At 41.4% G+C, this 21,008-nt stretch overlaps 1 protein-coding gene across 10 annotated transcripts in view; it reads left to right on the top strand.

Moving 5' to 3' along the window:
* FRMPD3 (FERM and PDZ domain containing 3) overlaps window positions 1-21,008 on the top strand; it is a 527,068-nt gene that overhangs the window by 85,925 nt on the left and 420,135 nt on the right. For 5 of the 10 annotated variants that reach the window (XM_083159052.1, XM_083159051.1, XM_083159050.1 and 2 more), the window contains one exon: window positions 2,466-2,611. The exons of 4 other annotated variants lie outside the window; for them this stretch is intronic. In XM_083159052.1, the coding sequence (XP_083015178.1) occupies window positions 2,473-2,611 (139 nt within the window). In that variant the 5' untranslated portion in view covers window positions 2,466-2,472. Of the gene's footprint in view, window positions 1-2,465; window positions 2,612-21,008 lie in introns of those variants that run through there. One more of the 10 variants, XM_083159057.1, reaches the window with a different exon arrangement.

Raw genomic sequence — 21,008 nt, 5'->3', positions numbered from 1 at the left:
GCTGAGGCATGTAGCGCTGTCTGTGAATGCTTGGACGACATGTCATGTCTGGATCCGCCCCCTACCCATTGCTCCCTGCGCCTGTCATCTGTCAATCAAATGACGAACAGGCAGTAGCACCGTCTCCCCTTCCTTCCCTCTTCTCAATGTGCTGTGCCAATGCCGCTGCCAGTCCTCAACACTCCGCCCCCTCTATCTCCTCCCCTCTTCTTCCATCTCCTCCTTCTCTCCCCTCCTTTCCCCCTCAGTCACGAGTGCTGCACATACTTTTTGTACTGGTTTCGGATCGCATTGCACACATATTGCATGCATGCCGTGCAATGCAATGCGATCTAGCCCATAACGTATGCGATTCTCACAGCGTGTATGGGCACCTTTAGTGCCTGCAACATTTTGCGGACACAGCACTGAGATGGTGTATGCATACATGTACATGCACCCGAGATCCTCCATAGGATCGCATGTTGCATAAACTCCCACAATCGGGCTGCAGCTTGATGCAATGGCAATGTGAAAGGGCGCAAAATGGATGGTATGCAGGAGGGTGCCGGACACCCTAGCACCGGCCCTGCATTTGGGCTTTAGATTTTATGCTGTATGGAGCTCCTTTGACTGCTGTCTTGACAAAGGGTCCCCAGAGACCCGAAACTTCGACCATACCCTTTTTAAAATGCTGAATTAAAGGACTTTTTATGTATTGGAAAACCTGGTGAGTGCACTCTCTTTCAAATGGATATATTGGCTTCACTTGTAACTAGTGATGATCTGAGGAGACTAACCCAGTAGGAATAAAAGGAGACAATTGCGAGTGCTACCAACAATTGGACATTTAATATATATATATATATATATATATATATATATATATATATATATATATATATATATATATATATATATTAATTCCAATTACCCCTCCACTGTTGTGGGGGGAATTTGAACACTCTCCTTGAAGAAATAATAAAGTCACTGTTTTTTTGTAAAATCACAATAGCTGTATTTAATCACAGCTATACAACAACTATATAGCTGTTCCTGTCTCCTCCAGGGCTGAGTTGAAAGCTATATTATGCACTGATGATCCATATCAAAAGCTCCTTGATTAAGGTCCGGTTATGGTCCGAAACGTTGTGGCGTGATGGAATGTAACATGTTGGAATAAATACAGCTATTGTGATTTTACAAAAACAGTGACTTTATTATTTCTTCAAGGAGAGTGTTCAAATTCCCCCCACAACAGTGGAGGGGTAATTGGATTGTATTTGAGGCGCATGGTCACACATGCTAACCTCCTTTAAACACCCCAAAGTTATCTCTGATTAAGTGTGAGTGCGGTCTAACCCTGTTCTATATATATATATATATATATATATATATATTCCAAAAAGAGGTCAGCACTCAGGACTTGAGTGTAGATGCCCGTGGGTACTTGCTCCGGTGCCCTCTCACAAGAGGGGAAAGGTCCTCTGGGTATATGCAGGAAGGAAATAAGTGGCACTCGGAGGCTAGAGTAACTGGTGAATCAATATGGAAATTTATTCCATGTGCAGAATAAATTTCCATATTGATTCACCAGTTACTCTAGCCTCCGAGTGCCACTTATTTCATATATATATATATATATATATATATATATATATATATATATATATATATTTATATATATTTAAAACACAGTTTCCCTTAGCAGAAATCATTTAATATATTTCTAAATGACTAGTTTCTATTCATACACATAATTAGTATTTTTTTCTTCAATAACATCAGTGAAAAGGAGGCAACTTGAAAGTAGATTTATACCAAAGACTATTTTGCTGTATCAATGGAACCACATTTTATAGTTAATATTTTGTAGCACATTTAAAGCAAATATCTCTGTTAATAAATATACAAGCAATACTATCTACATTAATAATTATGGAGTAGCTGCTGCAAATTAATAAATCTCAATGATTTCAATAAATATGTTCAATTAACACAACATTCCTTAATGTTTCAATATTATTTCTTGATCGGTTACTGTCTAGTCACTGCGAATTCTTTATGTTAAGAAGTAGCCATATCACTATTTACTGTATAATTAAATGGTTTCTGGGACTTATAGAATGACTCAGATGGTGTCTTAGCAGTCAGAACTGCATTTTTCAGTCATGGCCATGATGAAATGTGATTAGAACTATATTGTATAAAATATAGTGACTAGAAAATATTTATAATGTAGCTAACTGTCAGTGTGCTCCTTTTCTTCTTTATTTTTTACTGTGATTCTATGCAGGGGTGAGTAATCCCCTGGCATTGGAGGGCAGCATGCAACTAATATATATTTCACATTAAGTTTTCAACTGGCACCAGGTTCTTTTGTTTTTGTCTTTGTAATTATTAAGTACAAACCCAAAAGAACAAAATATCATACTATTGTTCTACATTTAAAGACATTGACTCAAATATCCTTTCTCTCTGCACAGTCATGAGATGCGGGAGGGTGCTATGGAATGTGGTCAGCTGACCCCTCAGTCTGTACGTCAGGTCATCATTTTGCGCCATCCCGGATTTGGCTTTGGATTCGTGGCTGGCAGTGCACGACCCATCGTAGTCCGATCTGTCATCTCAGGTGAAGCTAGAAACTCAGTCATTCAGTTTGCCTTCATTCTCTTCCATTCAATACACCATTTGATCTCCTTACCTACTGCTCATTTTATACTTTGTTAGATACCATGGTTGGATGAGTTAAAAAAGGATAAGTTCAATACATTCTAATATAAACTACCTGTATTTATTTAGAGAGACATCTGTACATTACAATATACTGTAGCTATGTCGTATGGGTTTTAATTGATGAAAAGTAATAACTTAATAAAAGATTAGTGGTAAAAACACTTTAAAAGCAAAATTTGTATATCAGAACAATTTTTTCAAAAGACACTACCTTATTGCATTTGGCAAAAACAATATAAAAATAATTTGAAGTGGAAATATTTCACGTACAAAATATATATATTTTTGGTACTCTTTACCTAGAACGGCGCCCACGATGTCCATCGCGGTCATCTGGGGTAAAAAATCGCGGGCATCGCATGCACTAAAAAAATGGGTGCGACGCGATGCCTGCGATTTTCCCATAGGGATCAATGTTAAAAGTGTGATTGGACGCGATTTTAGTGTTAAATGCCTCAATGCCCACGATTTTTCCATAGGAAACAATGTTAAATGGGCCACAGAGCCCTAATAGTCCCCCTGAAGTCTTAAATGGCCCCCACAATTTTTAACGCCACCCCACGATCAACGTGAACCCGAAGCGTGGCGAGCGCAGCGAGCCCGCGAGGGGCGGCGGTACACGTCCTCCGACCTTTTCATACCCCCACTATCCACGTCGGCGTGGAGTTGAGAATAGAATAGTGTGGCGAGCGCAGCGAGCCCCGCGAGGGGACGCGGATACCTGTGAAGCCCGCGAAGGGACGCGTTTACCTGTGAAGGTATCCGTGTGCGCTCGCCACACTATTCTATTCTCAACTCCACGCCGACGTGGATAGTGGGGGTATGAAAAGGTCGGAGGACGCGTACCGCCGCCGCTCGCCACGCTTCGGGTTGACGTTGATCGTGGGGTGGCGTTAACAATTGTGGGGGCCATTTCTGACTTTAGGGTGACTATTTGGGCTCTGTGGCCCATTTAACATTGTTTCCTATGGAAAAATCGCGGCCATTGAGCCATTGAACACTAAAATCACGTCCAATCACACTTTTAACATTGATCCCTATGGGAAATCGCGGCCATCGCGGGCATCGCATCGCACCCGTTTTTTTAGTGCATGCGATGGTCGCCGTTCTAGGTAAAGAGTACCATATTTTTTATAGGATTTAACTCACTTTTTTCGTATTAGTCATATATAATTCTGTCTGGGTTCTAGTGAAATAAACATCCCAACGTTAAAGTTTTTCCATTAAATGGGATAAACTCCAAACCGTAGCACAGTAACTGAAATAAAATCATCTAAAAGGTTTACTTAATACAAGGCCTATATGCAGAATTTTGAGGGCTATATACTGTAGCACTAGTTTGAGATATGAACACCATGACCCAAATGTAATAGGATGTGAGAATCAGAAAGTGATAGATTTTAGGAGAGTTTTCCCATTTTGTTTTAAGTGGCAATCACTTACACTGAAAAAATTTGTTTGATTTTGCCATGTAATTGATTGCTACTTTAAAAAAATATGAAAACTCTCACAAAATCTCTTACTTTCTGATTCACCCACCCTATTACATTTGACCCCATTGCTTTTAATTATCCCTTAAATGTACACATTTTTTATACAGTATATTTACTGACATGTTGGTTTTATCTTATAAAATTCTCTAGAAGTAAAATCTAATTAGCAAGCTTCTAAGCAGATTCTAGCTTTTATCTGCTAAAATATGCTCTAGAAGTAAAATATGATTAGTTGCTACAGGAAACATCTCTACTTCTGTAAACCTGTACTTTAGTACATGGCTGCTTACCCACCCAGTATGGCTGGGACCCCGGAAAGGTGAACAAGTCTTCTGCATCTCCCGTAGCTGCTAAAACAAATTATGTACCTCGCAACTCTTTGGGGAGGGAGAGGGACTCAAATGATATGAATTGCATAGTTCACATCATTTTAGCCTGCCCCCTTGTCCGTGGACCCGCAAAATGTGGAGTTTGTATGGAATAGCGGCGGGACTTGGTGACACCAGCATTGTCCCCACCCCCTAGCCTGCCGCATTTGGCAGCTTCTCCCGGAGAGGCACAATTAAAAGTCGTCAACTCTGCTTTGGTAAATATTCCCCATGGAAATAAAAGACATTATAGAATGTAATGCTTTGTGTAAAACTGCAAAAAAATTAATTTATATTGAATACATGTTACCACCAATTAGTATTATTGGGTGATCAGGCCATTGCTTGTATACTATAGGTGTGCAGGGCTTAAATCATCAGTAGTGGCCTAGGACTGATAAAATCCCCCCACGCACTGCACCCCAAGAGTCTCACACACACACATATTAGCCTCATGCAAACACACATACACATCTGGGTTTATTTACTATGATGGGAGATCTATTTCAGATGGGATGTTGCTTTTTTATTTAGCATCTTCTAGAAGATAATAGATATAATTGGTTGCCCATAAGAAAGTCCCATCTGAAATAGAACTCCCACCAGTATATAAAATGAACACAATAGTAAATAAACCCAATTGTTTGATAGCACCACTATACGCTGACATAAATTATGACAGTACTGTTTATTTAAAGCTTGAAAATATTTCCGTGGGTGGGAGGGGTTTGTGTTGCATACTACACAGTACACAATTAATTGCCATATAAATTATAAATTGTAGCATAATATGTACAGTATCTTCGTGATCTCCCCCAAACCTACACAAAGCCACATTCCTTTCTGTATTCGTGACCCTCCTCACATTCCCCTCTTTGACTCTGTATGCCCCACATTTCCCCTCTGTGTTCTAGTGACCCCCACCTCCCCTCACATTCCTCTGTGATTTGGAGACCCCCCCAACATTCCTCTCTGTGTCAGTAACACATACCCATTTGTGTTTTAGTGACACATCCTCTCACATTTCCCTTTGTGACCAAGTGACCCCCTGCCCACACACACATTCCCTTCTTTAAGTTAGGGACATTCCCCTCTGCATGACATTAATCGCCCCACATTCCCCTCTGTGTTTCAATGATCCCTACCACCCCACACCCATAGAGGTTCCGGTTTAAATAGTCCCTATAAAGGATGACAATTCTTACCATACACAGTAGACGTATATCTTTAACGAAAGTGAATCACCAGGACCCCGCAAAATAAGCAGGTCATTGGTTACATAGCCAAAATTTACCTGAATGTACACACGACAGGGGGCGTCATTAACAATGCACAGGCATCGTTAATGATATTGATCATACACAATACATGTTTTTTGTTAACGATATACATGGTGCTGCGGTTCATCTACACAATACATGTTCATATACAATACATGTTTTTTTTCAAGTTATTTCTCAGAAGTGTTCTTCTGAGTGATATTGTTTAAAAAATTGTGTAGTGTGTACAGGGATTTACATTACTATTGTTACTACTGCACTGGGCTACTGTCCAGAAAAGTGGGAGAAAGCTGCAGCAAACCACACAATTATTAGTTGTTTGGGAGGGCATGTACCAGCCCTCCATGCAGGCCCCTAGCTGTCCTGACTGACTCCTGCGAACTAGGCTTTACCAATAACAGCCACGTTCAAAGGGGTGGATTAATTCCACCCCAACCTTGGTGCCGCCTGGTCTTACGGGTGACAAAGCCGCAGCAGGAGGCAAGGTAACTCAAGTGTAACTGGCTAAGGTACACGCACCTTCAATACCCAAAAAGCAAATGCAACAATGCAAAAAAGATGATACCAGAAAATATAATAATTGAATGTAACAATACAAAAGGTGGAAACAGGTAAATAAAATAACAAGATTATGAATGAAGAGAGATAACACCCGATGTATAATCATAAACAAGGACTGGCTACCCCTGACTTATCTTAACAGATGAAAAATGAAGACCAGTACAGGTGTTACTTCGTGCAGACTGACAGGAGTCTAGGACACTGCAGGGAGCACCAGGATCAGGCCAACAGAGTCACAATACTTGACAGGCACACTGAACGCTGACCAATAGTTGCAGGTGATGTGTGACGTCAGCCACCACCCCGTGTCCCTCCCAGCTGCTGTGTGGATGGAAGTTTGGGTTGTTGCCTAACAACGAATCCGACACTTCCGCCCTGACTGCCCACTGCCCGGAAGACAATGGCCACCGCCTGCAGCATCCCTGACCCTCCTGCATTGTCACCGAAAGCAGCGATGCCGGAGGAAGGACAGGAGCGGCGGCGGTTCTCAGCGCGCCTAACAGTACCCCCCCCCTTGAGGAGAGGTCAACCGACCTCTAACCCCTGAATTTCCTGGAAATTGCCTTAAAAATGTTCTCTTCAGAGAAGGAGCATGGAGATCTTTATCGGGTACCCACGACCTTTCTTCTGGACCATACCCCTTACAGTGAACAAGAAAAAATAATTACTTGTGAATCACTTTGGAATCCAGAATACTGTCAACAATGAATTCCCTGTGACCCTGACGAATGATCAGGACTGGTCTATGGCATGCTGGCTGGAGGGCACGTTTATGTAATGAACAATGAAATGTACTATTGATCTTAAGGGACTTAGGAAGTAGAAGTCTGAAAGCAACTGGGTTAACTCTCTTAACAATCTTATATGGCCCAATGAAATGAGGACCCAGCTTCTGCGAAAATTGGCAAAGTTTGATATTCTTGGTGGATAACCACACCCAATCTTAAAGGTACATGGTCTCCAGTGATGGTCAGAAAAGTGCCTTGCAGCCATGGTCGCAGAGAGGAGAGCCCTATGGACCCAGATCCTTCTCCTACTGGTCATCCACCTGGAATTACCTGTTCTGGCATGAACAGGATCAAAAGAATTAGCCCTAGGATGGAAACCAAAATGACAGCATGCCAACCATTATTGTATGCAAATTCAGCAAAAGGTAAAATTCTCCACCCAATCATGTTGAGACTTCAAAACATAGCTTTGCAGAAATTGTTGTAAGGTTTGATTAACTCATTCCGTCTGCCCATTAGATTGAGGATGGTAACCAGATGAAGGACTAAGCTTAATCTGAAGTGCAGAGCAAACTGACCTCCAGAAGCTGGCAACGAACTGGACGCCTCTATCTGATATGATATCAGAGGGCAAGCCATGAAGATGGAAAATATGTGCAAAAAACAAAGAGGCCAACTCTTGGTTAGAAGGCAGCCCTACCAAAGCAATAAAATGTGCCATTTTACTGAACCTATCAACCACTACCCAAATAGTATTGTTACAAATAGACTGTGATAAATCGGTAATGCATCCATAGAGATGTGTGACCATGGTCTCCATTGAACAGACAAAGGTACCAACTGACCATATGGGGAACTGCGAGGGGACTTATTCTTGGCAAAAATGTCACAAGACAGCACAAAACTCTCAACATCCTTTCTCATCCAAGGCCACAAGATGGCTGGGGACAGCAATTAAAATGTCTTAGATATCCCTGGATGGCCTGCAGATTTGCAAGAATGAAATCCCCCAAAATAATTTTTACGGAGGTCCAGAGGTACAAACAGTCTTCCTTCAGGAATGGACCTAGGTGCTGAGGATTGAGCTAGAAGAACCTGATCCAAAAGACCTTGCGTCAGTCCCACCAAAATATGCGAGGGAGGAATAATTGGCTCTTGGTATGAATAAGAATCCAATGTGAAAACAATGGCCACCACCCGCAGTGTCCCTGACCCTCCGGTGCTGTCACTGACAGCAGCGATGCAGGAGGAGGGACAGGAGCGATGACGGCCCCCAGCGTGCCTAACATTAGTTTTGTACTAATTAGCTGCCACATACTCTGTTGAAGTACTTTAGTTCGACAAAGATCAGTAGAAGTTGACATAGTTCATGATCATAAAAGTAATATTATTTTGCAGACTACTGTACATTGTATTTTTGAAGTATCCTTTACTTTAATTTTGCCACACCATTGTATAATAGCAGTCTGTATTTTATATGTGGATCTGATTTCTTCAGTCTTTATCTCGCTTTTCAGTCTAGGGCTGGGATGTAATAAGAGAAGATTTTGGTCCAATTTTATGAAATGTCCAATTTTACACAAAAAGGGAAATTTTTCTGTCAGCCAATGTAATAGCGTCCAAGTTCACAAAAGCTCGAAAGCTTTCAGCTCAGAATACAAGCTTCCGGTAAAAATTCACATACAGTACAGTTGTTTCGCCCGTGTGAAATATACAACTCGGCCAATGTAATGGGAGCCAAGTTTGTAACTTGGACACAAAATAGGTTGATAAAGTTTAACATATTTAGAGGTGGTTTGTTTGACTGATATATAGTCGTCAATATTGAAATTACCAAGTGCAAAATTATCTAAAAATTGGATTCGCAGGTACTATTTGATAATAAACGATTTGAAGCTACTATCATAGAACCCACCGTGCACTGAAGTTGGAAGAGTTCTTTAATAATATCTTCCAAAGGGTAGTCTGTAAAACAATATTGGGTTTTTAAAATAGAGATACTATTTTGCATAGTGATTGCATCAAACAGGTGGATTTCCCAAATTTTCAATGAATTCCAAACACAAGGTACTTCTGGTTGGTGAGATTTTCCCCGATCACATGATTAGCACTCTTTCCTGCATGTGGAACGCATATAGCCATTATCTGTATATCCGTTTTTGTTTCCGGTCAGTGGTGCGCACACTATTTTTGCTGGTGCTCATTTGCATATTATTGTCTTTCTTGTCTTTTGTGAGAATTGACTCACTTCAAAGCAACTGCTACTGGAGAAACCTCTCACATCAAGCGCTCCGTTGTAATTTCGGTTACTTGTTAGATTCCTCAATGTCACTTTTCCTATTATTAATGATCTAACATAGATATATTATAAGGGGTCTGCAAGCTACTATTAACTAATATAGACAGTAATGTGACTGAGTGTTACGATGCCCGCCTGGGCGCAGGGAGAAACTGCTGGATACTAGAGTCTGGAGTTCAGACGTGAGCCCGTAGCCGGGACCGCCGTTTAGGACGGCCACAGCAAATCCTATTCTAACTCTATTGAGTCCCCCGGGCAGATGGCAAACCCCTTCAGAGCTAGGCTTCACCTGTGGCCGCAGCGTCCGAAGGAGCGTGTTATGCCCGCTCCAACCCCAATGCAGCTTAGGTATAGACAAGGGGTGAGCGATCGCCAAGGGGTAGCTCAAGAGGACAGTCTAACTAATGGGCCTAGCTGGGAAAAGACCCCTGACTGCCAGCACCAGGCCAAAGACGGGATTGCAACCTAGTCGCAGACACCAGAGACGGAGGGTAATCTCCAAACAAAGATACAACACAAACTTTGACTCCCCAAAGCAGGGACCAGGATGGAAGAGGGAATCCCTGCCTAGATGGAGCTAATGGAGGCAGGCTGAGGGGAGATCCTGAAGGGAACTGGAAAGAAATAACAAGAAAGGGAGGAACAATGGGCCCACGGAGGAAAACAGCCCTAAAAAGCAAAGTCACGGCGGGCTACGCAACAAAAGGAAAGAATCACCAGGCTCCACTGGAGCACTTACGTGACCAACTAGGAAGATGGAGAGTGTGGATCAGCCGCAGGAACAGACAGAGGATGGTGAAGGTAGGAACACCAATCAGGAGGCAGAGAGACCGGGACCAGACTGAACGAAAGATCCAGGGCACAGGACTACTGAATGCTGACGCAGGGGACCGGGTATATTAGCTGGAAGCTATAACCGGCGTCTGTGCCCTGCAGATGCGGGCTATTTATTTGAAACTCGTGCCGCCTGACGTCAGGTGAGCACGTTCCCGGCCGCCGAGCGGAAGTTCGGGGACATTACCAACGCCCCTACGCCTGGCCTCAGAGCGAGGCTTGGGACGCTGCCCGGCATCGTCCCTAGCCGCATCACTCTGCCTCACATCCGCCGTCCGAAGGAGTGAGTTTTATTGGCGTTATCCTTTTCAAGTAAAGGAAAATTTCTAGCCTTGTTAATGTTTATAAGTATACAACAATGAGTATTCGCCCTTCCAGTTAACCTCAGAATGCTTGCTAATATGGTTTAGAATGAGATTGCACTGTATATCTGCTTGTTCAATATTAATATAGCAGGTCTGGCCAGTTTTGGGGAGAGAGCGTTTTCCCAGATACTGTATGAAACAGAAGGTACAGCTATCCGCTGTTACCATATAAATACCGTTAGTCCCTGTACATCACTCTGTGTGCCAAAAAGAGTGTCACTATTGATTTTGCAAAAGTGTACTATATCCGTGCTTGTTCCAAGGACTTTATCCTTTTCTTACCTCTGGGTCTGATGCTGTCTTTATATGTCCATATATAGTTTGTCACCTGTCAATAAGCGGTATTGCCGCCGAGATTATTGTCTTTTTTGTGACCATCAGCCTTGGTACAGAGGTTATTCTTATTAGGGATCAATATGCTGCCCCCTTTTTTTAAACGATTTGACACTCTTATTTTAAACCCGTTGTTAAGCGGTTTACCGCCGGGGTCTGGCGTATTTACGAGTGGGATAGTTCAGTTGTTAAACATGTTAAACAGTGGGTATTTGTCTCAACAATGTTTGAATATATATTGCAGTATGTTTCTACTGGGAAATGTGCCTCTTGTATCTTAGATGTGGTACAAGGCCAGTTAGGAGGTCAGCCTGTTAGAAGCTGACAGTGTTTGCTGCGGTTTTAATGTTCCACAGAGTGCTATCAGTAAGCCCGCAGATATCAGAGGGTCTGTATGTAGCTACACACCATACTCTCTTTCACTGCCGGGCTATCTGATCTCAATTGTTGTATACTCAATAAATGTTTTTCTCATTTTTAGACTATGCTATTGCAGTACTCCCTATTCCGCATGCGTAATGTCGGGTTATATTTATCGCAATAAGATCACAGTGCAATTTAATACATTTTCCACATCAGGTGTACAATTCTCATTGATTGTTTAATAGACTTTTGGAAATTGTTGTTATTTACACCGGGGAGCAGGCAAAATATGTCACCAATGCCGAGCTGTGCCTGCTACTGGCTCCGCTAATAGGGAGTTAGCAGGGATTGCTGTTATAAATGTTCAGCAGCGTGACAAAAATAAGCCCGTAGATGTTAAGGGGTCCGTGTAATAATAGACACCATACCCTCTTTCACGGTCGGGCTCCAATGTCTCTATAATTGTATACTTTATTGTTTGTAGTACACGCTGTAATTACTAATCAGCAGTCACCGGGTCACACATTCAGTGTTGCCCCGGCTTGTGCTGTGAGCGCCTTCACTTCCCCTTAGCAAGCACTCGCAGTATAAAAATGGCATTAATCACATAACAATCTATGTGCCAGAATACTGCTACTTAGGTTAACAATCGCTAATAGACAATGTTACATTTTCCATGTTTTTGCTATCTAAGCTCAGTACACACACATTGTATCCTCTCTGACTACAGCCTACGATCGTTTCACACAAGCTTTCTCAAGGCATCAACCCGTTTGTTCCCTAAGGCAGGTTTAAATCCCCCGCCTTCCATCCTGATTGGACAGTCATCTCTGATCGCATATGGACCTCCCCTTCAACTTTGTGAATGGGAAACATCATTGCGCTATAGTGTGCCTAACACTTCTATGTCTTCCTTTGATATGTTCTCAAAAAATGGAACCTGTCATAGTATAATGTTTCCTTCCTATATTTTTATGGGGATTCTAATAATAGCGGACCTTATTGTTGGGGTGAATCACCCTGCCACTATCCCAATCATATTAACATTGTTCCGTTTTAATACATTTTTATAGGAGAACCACATTTCCTTTTTTATTTCATTTTTTTCTATTTTTTTTTTTTTTTTTTTTTTTTAGAAAGCTATGTCGTTATTGATATTTCTATAAATATTTATAAGTCTGGTCCAGTGAGCCCTGATGTTTCTGGGAAGCCTCCTTCAGACATTTCTTTCCAGGTATGATGCTGTGTTTTTCTTTGACATCATCAGTACAAGTTTTGTATTGGTCCTTTCCTACTGCAGATAATATTGATATTTTCCTTTACATTAGAACAGCCAATTTATATCCGCATATACGCATGTCTGCCCAATTCATTATCGTTGTTCTTAACCCTAGGTATATCTTCTGCAATACAGATAATGGTGGTAGCCTATTTTTGTCATTATCCTTTAGGAAATTATCGCCCACTCATGGTCGACCCATGTGTAGACGCTATCGCCTTTCTTAATTGTGCTTAAAGTATTTGCTAGAGCGGTGATAGTGGTCTCTATTTATCCTTCCTTTATGATATTTTGTGCACTCAGTTCTGATAAGATAATTAATTGATGTGAAAGTGGCCCAATTCGGGATGTGTGATGTAATGTGACTACTGTGTCCTAAGTGTAATGTTAGCCCAAAATAATATAAAGATAAGTAAATAAAAAACGTGAAAAGCCAAAACAACATGAAAAAGTGTAAAATAGATAAAGACTTAATAATGGTGTTCTTTGGATCGGCTGAGTGTGGAATATTCCATGTTCCATTGATTGTATTTATCCTGATATGATTTCACAGTACACTGTACTAATGTTGCTAGTCTTTCTTACAGATGATTCAACTTGTCCCTAGGGCATTTTTGGCTTTAAGGCCATTCCTTATATATCCGAATCATAGTTATCCATAAATCCATGTATGGTTTTTTTTGGTGTGTGTGGGATCTCCTTATTCTTGGGACGGTGACCTCCTTTGCTTAGTTGTTTTATGACTCTATTTTCCATTATCGCTATTGTCCCTATGGTTTTCTTAGTGTTGGGATCATAAGGGCCCATATAAAAGGTTTCAGCTATTGGTGTATATATATATATAGGTATTCTTATGTGATTTTTAATTTTTATTTGAGAAATGAGGGGAGGAAGGGAAAGAACATGAAGAAGCGAAAGAAAAAATATATGCATATGTGTATACTTGAACATAATACAGGAGGAAGTGGACTGGGTCCCTTGTAATATGACCTAGAAGGAATTGAGAAGTTCATATTCCTTTTAGACACGTGTATTGGTTCATCTCATTCAGGCCCCATGGTTCGACACTATTAATGCGAAATATCCATTTTGACTCTTTCTTAAGGAGCTCCTTCATCACATTCCCTCCTCTTATACCTAAATGCAGTCATTCTATTCCGAAAGCTTGTAATTTTTCGGGGTTTCCTCCATGTTGTTTCAGGAAATATCTCGCAACACTTGTGAGTTTCTTACAGTTGCTTCGGTCGCGTTCGGCATTTTTGATATTTCTGATATGTTCCATCACTCTGACACTTAGTTGTCTGCTTGTCAGTCCTATGTATTATAAACCACACGGACAGTGAAGACAATAAATCACTGCGGTCGTCTTACAGTTTATAAAATCATAGATTTTGCATTCCTCGCCGTATCTGTCCTTGATTTCTGTTGTTGGTACAATATATTTACATGTATTGCAGTCGCCACATTTAAAGGTGCCCATATACTTTTCCTTTTTACGCTTGTTCCTTTCAAAGTGGCTATGCACTAGCTTATGCCTCAGATTGGGGGATTTCCTCCAGCTAGTTTGTATACGGTTTCCCAGGGTCTTGGCCAATTCATGGTCCGTAATGAGTATTCCACAATGCCTTTGGAGGATCTCCTGTATATCCCGCCATTCATCACAGAAAGTACCCAACAAAGCGTATCTGTTCTGCTTTGCTTTGAGTTCTTTTTGTTGGGGTGTATAAGGGATTCGCATTCACTGATACTTGCCGCTCTATATCCTTTTTTAATGATTTTTTGGCTATAGCCCCTTTGTTGTAGCCTAAGTTCTTTTGCTCTGGTCTCAAATTGGTTCCTATTTGAGCAGTTTCTCAGAGTACGGAGAAACTCCCCTTTGGACAAATGGTTGCTGGTAAATGCGAACTCTTGGCATGGAGAATGCTATTACTTGCTGTTTTCTTCCTGTACATGTCAGAGGTGATGTTCCCACTCTTATTTGTAACCCGTTGTTAAGTGTTTACTGCCGGGTCTGGCGTATTTACCAGTGGGATAGTTCAGTTATTAAACGTGTTAAACAGTGGGTATTTTTCTCAACAATGTTTGAATACATATTGCGGTATGTTTCTACTGGGAAACATGCCTCTTGTATATTAGATGTGGTACAAGGCCAGTTAGTAGGTCAGCCTGTTGGAAGCTGACAGTGTTTGCTGCGGTTTTAATGTTCCACAGAGTGCTATCAGTAAGCCCGCAGATATCAGAGGGTCTGTGTGTAGCTACACACCATACTCTCTTTCACTGCCGGGCTATCTGATCTCAATTGTTGTATACTCAATGGCATATGGTACACACCATAAGAGCTATAAGACAATATCCGGTTCATGCAATAAATGTTTTTTTTTCTTTTCGTTTTAGACTGTGCTACTGCAGTACTCCCTATTCCGCATGTGTAATGTCGGGTTATATTTATTGCAATAAGATCACAGTGCAATTTAATACATTTTCCACATCAGGTGTACAATTCTCATTGATTGTTTAATAGACTTTTGGAAATTGTTGTTATTTACAGGCAAAATATGTCACCAATCTTTATAGAAATATCAATAACGACATAGCTTTCTAAAATAAAAAATAAAAAAATAAAAAAGGAAATGTGGTTCTCCTATAATAATGTATTAAAACAGAACAATTTTTATAGGATTGGGATAGTGGCAAGCTGATTCACCCCGACAATAAGGTCCGCTATTATTATTATAATCCCCATAAAAATATAGGAAGGAAACATTATACTATGACAGGTTCCATTTTTTGAGAACATATCAAAGGAAGGCACACTATAGCGCAATGATGCTCCCTATTCATAAAGTTGAAGGGGAGGTCCATATGCGATCAGAGATGACTGTCCAATCAGGATGGAAGGCGGGGGATTTAAACCTGCCAAGAAAAAATGTGGTTTAAGCAGCGCTGACAGTGAAGGACACTAAGAATTTATAATATAACAATTTATTACACAATTAAGAATATATTATATCAATAAAATCATAACAACTTGAATCAATGGGGCAAATGATTGGCAAGTGTTGGTTGGACCAAGTGGTGGGGGGGGACGACCAAAGTATATGACCTGCACTGATCTGTAGGAGTGAGTCTCGATGGATTACAGTCCAATTGAAAGGTTGTTCCGGGTGTCGCTGGAGGGATCGGTCCTGCAAGATGTGGATGACAGGACCAATCTTAAACCTCAACCAGAATGCGATGAATTATCCCGATGGTGGTCTGTAGCTTCCAAGCCGGGGGTAGTGAATAAACCACGGTAATCAGATGATTGAGCAGGAAAAGGTCCAAAGTAACACTTAGAGGTCCAAACCAGGGGGGGGGGGCACCAACGCGTTTCGCTGGGACTAAATGCCAGCTTTATCAAGGTGACTACTCATTGTCTGGGCACCCTTATTTATACCCAGACTTCCTTGCACTGATTTGCATAATTAATCAATTGGTATGCATTACATTAAATAAACACAATAAAATATAATGGAGGCAGACATATTGTTCACTATAGCTAATATAATAATCTAAAATAAATACATTTCTTGATACAATTCATAAAAAGGGATAATAATTTGATAATCATAATTTTACTTCCGGGTCAACCATTAACCCCTGAGTGGCTGATCTAATATTTCTTACTCTTTGGAGATAACATAAGTTCCAGTGATAACTACAATGGTTAACATAATCATCAACAGTGGACATCGATAGTATTTAATAAACGTTTTTACAGAGACAGAAATAATTGGAAAATAATCAGTCTTTAAGGCCGGATGTGCAAAGCCGATATTCGGCCAATAAGAATGAACGGTATGCCACTTCCTGTCCTTTGGAACGCATAAGCGTCTCCAAAGTTCAACAGGATGTGATGTATAGTATTACATCCATCTATATCCCCCTGCCGGGATGGATTATCCTACCATAGCTCATACTAGGTCATGGACAGATACCTAGAGAAGTCCTTGGGCGAATTGTAATAGGGTGGGATTTTTGGTAATGTGCCAAATTTGCATGTTTTTTCCCAATTCGCACATGTAGTAAGGTGCAACTTGCAGTGACAATTGTACTTTTTACTATGTTCCAAAAATTGCACATTCAAATTGGCATCCAGATGTTTACTCATTATAAAGTATTTAAATTGCAAATGTAATAGGGTGCAAGTTTCAAAATCGCAAAGGTCACCTTACCAAAAATCGCACATAAAATAGAGCAGGTCCAGGCTGGCAATTTTGATGTCATCACAATGTATGGAATTAACATATCTGAACCCTGTAATCACACAAACAACCCCTATAAATACAACACCCTCATCAATAACAACTGTGAGAGTTAGTCATGGAGATGCTGCAGTGTGGTTTGGAAGTTGTTTTATTTGATTGTATAACATTGAGGAGCTGTGCAGGAGGAGGGTACAGGAGCAGAACCAGATGCAGGTACGCATTTGGCTCTGTGCTCCATAGACATACCGTGCAAGGGTATATTTGGACTCCCTCTCTGGTCAAGAGGTGGTGCAGCTGTTTCGGCACATCTCTTAAACTTATATGAGCAGGTGGGAGATGATTACCACATGTACAGGCACACACAGACATTGTAGGGTTAATTTAACTTTTTTTTTGTTGGGAGCCAGTTTATCTACCAGTATATTTTTGGATACATTTGGATATAATTGACTAACTGCGTTTTTCAACTTACTGTACAAAAACAAATCCTTACCATGTGATTGTGGGAGGAAACCGGAGCACCCAGAGGAAACCCACGCAAGTACGGGGAGAATATACAAACTCTGCACAGTTAGGGCCATGGTGAGAATCACACCCATGACCTCAGTGCTGTGAGGCAGTAATGTTAACCATTACACCATCCGTACTGCTGGAACACCATCCAACTCGATCCAGGACTTGGTTGTAATATGGAGATTGCAGGTACCGGAATTTGAAGTCCTATATAGTCCAGGAGGGGTATGGAGGTAAACGTCCAGCAGGGCACAAGTCAACAGCATACACCACACTTAATGCATTTTGCACGGATTGTCCTTCCTCAGAAGTTTGGTGTACAATGATTTCAAAAGTCCTTATATCCCCCTCACAATGAAGCATCTATTGACCTATTGGTCAATTCATAACAACATCTGCTGTGCATTAGTATCATAATCCACGTTTAGGCAGGCACCTGGTGCTTGGACGCGATTACCGGAAATTCTGGACTGCCACACTTATGCCGGGAAGTGACGCGGCTCGATCCGGCCGCATAGACGCTACTACTGCCACAATTCCGCCGAAAGTGACACCGACACCTGCGGCGTCCATAGAAACCATCACCGGGCGAAACTGATTAGAATCACGGGCAAAAGTTTCCTTTTGATAGTGTTATGTTATCAAACTATAGGTTATGATAAAATAATACTATATTGGTCTAATACAACTATAATTTAGCTTGTTTAGGTCATTTAATGCAAAACTACAGTATTAGTCAAATTAACTGTAGAAACAGATTAACTATGGCCTAAATATTACATTTTATGGGAGGGTTACTGAAGGGTTATTAGAATCAATATTTTTCCTTAAACATAAAACACATTTTGTCTATTTTATTATAAAATAACTCTCTCTTTAAAGAATACTATGAACGCCTATATAACCTAAATTACCACTTAGACGACACTCCTCCACAATCTGAATCAACTTCAGACTACTTATCATCATGTAACCTCCCGAGCCTTGACACAGACACTTCTACAAGCTTAAATAGGCCCTTCACTGATGAGGAAGTCATAGCAGCACTTATAATACGAGGTCGGAAAGCCGTCGGTGCCAGGAGCTTTTGATGGTTTTTGTGTTTTAAGACATTCCAAACTCTGCTAGTGCCTCACCTAACTAAGATGTTTAATCAAATTCTTGATGGAGCTCAATTTCATCCAGCCACTACAACTGCCACCATCACAGTTATCCCCAAACCTAATAAAGACCCCCAACTTGTTTCTAATTACCCATTTCACTACTTAATGCGGACCTAAAAATATTTGCTAAAGTTCTGGCTAACCGCCTAAACCCACTCCTCCCATCATTGATTCACCCTGACCAAGTAGGCTTTGTCCCATCTAGACAAGCGTTAGACAACACTAGGAGAACCATCAACATTATCCACTATATCAACACAAGTAAGACCCCCTCACTAGTTCTTGCCCTAGATGCCGAAAAGGCTTTCGACAGAATCTCATGGCCTTTTATGACCCGAACCCTTCAACAATTCTGCCCCCGGGACAAATTCCTCAAAGCAATACAAGCACTCTACCATTGCCCCTCAGCCGCGGTTCTGGCGGGCGGTCTGCTCTCCTCCCCCTTTCAAATCACAAATGGCACCATACAGGGCTTTCCCCTCTCGCCCCTAATATCTGATGCGGCCCCTAAGCCGCATCAGATCCAACCCAGACATCACAGGAATCAGTGTTAAAGATAATCAATACTCCCTCTCATTATTTGCAGATGACATCCTCCTCACTCTCACCAACCCCTTGATTTCACTCCCGAACCTATTTCAAGAACTCACAATTTTTGGAAACCTTTCGGGCTACAAAATTAACAACTCAAAATCGGAAGCCCTCCCACTCCACCTCACAGACCAATCTAAAAAACTTTTACAGGCGAACTTCAATTTCAATTGGAGGAAATGTTCCCTCAAATATTTAGGGATTCAGATAACTAAATCCTATAGCTCCCTTTATAAAGCCAATTACCCCCCACTCATAAGATCGATCCTCAAAGATATACAACAATGGCAATCATATTTCCTCTCATGGATCGGCCGCATCACCGCTATAAAAATGAATATACTCCCTAAACTGCTTTATTTATTTCAAACCCTCCCGATCCCAATCCCATCGTCCACAATCACTGCTATACAGTCTGCTCTGTGCAAATTTTTTTGGAACAACAAGAAACCCAGAATCCGCCGAGATATTCTATCTAGACACTCCCAGGATGGGGGACTTGGCCTGCCCATACTACAGCGCTATCTCGAAGCTACTCGACTCAGCCAACTTATAGCCTGGCATTCTCCACCTAAAAGTAAAAGATGGGTAGATCTGGAAAGTGACTTGGTGGGGATCCCTTCCGTTTCTTATCTCCCTTGGTTACCTCGTAAGAACCATCCACATTTTTATTTTAGCTCTCCTACAGTAGAATTGACTTTAAAGGTCTGGGAGAAACTCAATAAAAAATTTAAACTTTCATCATCCCCATCACCTTTAACCCCCTTATGGAGCAACCCTTCCTTTCCACCGGGCCTCAGCCCCTTGATGGCCTCTCCTTGGCTCCGAGCAGGTATCACTAGAATTCACCACGTATCTGGGGACTTTGCTCCTATAACTTTCGACGAGCTACAAGAAAAATTCCATATCTCGAATACCCTGAACTACCAGTATCTCCAACTTCTACATTTTTCTACCTCACATCAATCCGCACAGTCCCGTCAAGCCCCCAGCCCTCTAGAAAGATTCTGCATATTTAGGCCTACCGACAGGGGAACCATTTCACAACTCTACAACTCTATCTTAATCACTAACACTCCCACACTAGACAATCATGAACGTGAATGGGAAACGGACCTAGATCGGCACCTTGAGGAGGAATGGGAATCTATTCGTCTGGCAGTATCAAAATGCTCAATCAGCGTATCAATTAAAGAGAATTCCTACAAGGTCTATTCCAGAACCCGCCTCCACCGCATATATCCAAATTCTTCAGATTTGTGCTGGAGAAATTGCGGGCAGAGGCGTTCATTCTACCACATCTGGTGGTCCTGCCCAATTATAGCACAATTCTGGAAGATGGTTCTCTCTCTCCTCTCGTCGACCCTCCCACTCCCATTGAACCCATTAACCTACTTTTATGTGCCCCAATTGACCACTTCTCTAAGGAAGCGAACAAGTTAATTTTACATGTTGCTTGCGCGGCTAAGCACCAAATAGCCATCAACTGGGAAAATCCCAATGCCCCAGCCAACAGGAACTAATTAACAGAATGTGGTTCATTGCTAAGATGGAATATATAACAAGTCTGCAAAACAACACAGTTCGTAAATTTCACTCTGTTTGGCTCCCATGGTATACACACTACAATACCCCGATTCCTGGCCACTCATAAAATCCCCTATCACATACAAATAACTTTTATCTACTCCTATACTCCAATATTCGCTATATTCACTTCCTTATCTTTCTTCTTACCTCCCGTCGCTAGGTCCCGACCCCTTGCCCTCCCTTCAACTGTAAACCCCTTTAAACCATTTAGCATTTCTTTGACCATACACTAAGATAAAACATGGTAGTGCCGTCCCCCTTCATATAGACCTACACTGAATTAATT

Source organism: Crinia signifera, chromosome 9 (genome assembly GCF_055691185.1).
Source record: "Crinia signifera chromosome 9, ASM5569118v1, whole genome shotgun sequence".
Classification (NCBI taxonomy): domain Eukaryota; kingdom Metazoa; phylum Chordata; class Amphibia; order Anura; family Myobatrachidae; genus Crinia; species Crinia signifera.
This window is presented reverse-complemented; position numbering and strand designations above follow the sequence as displayed.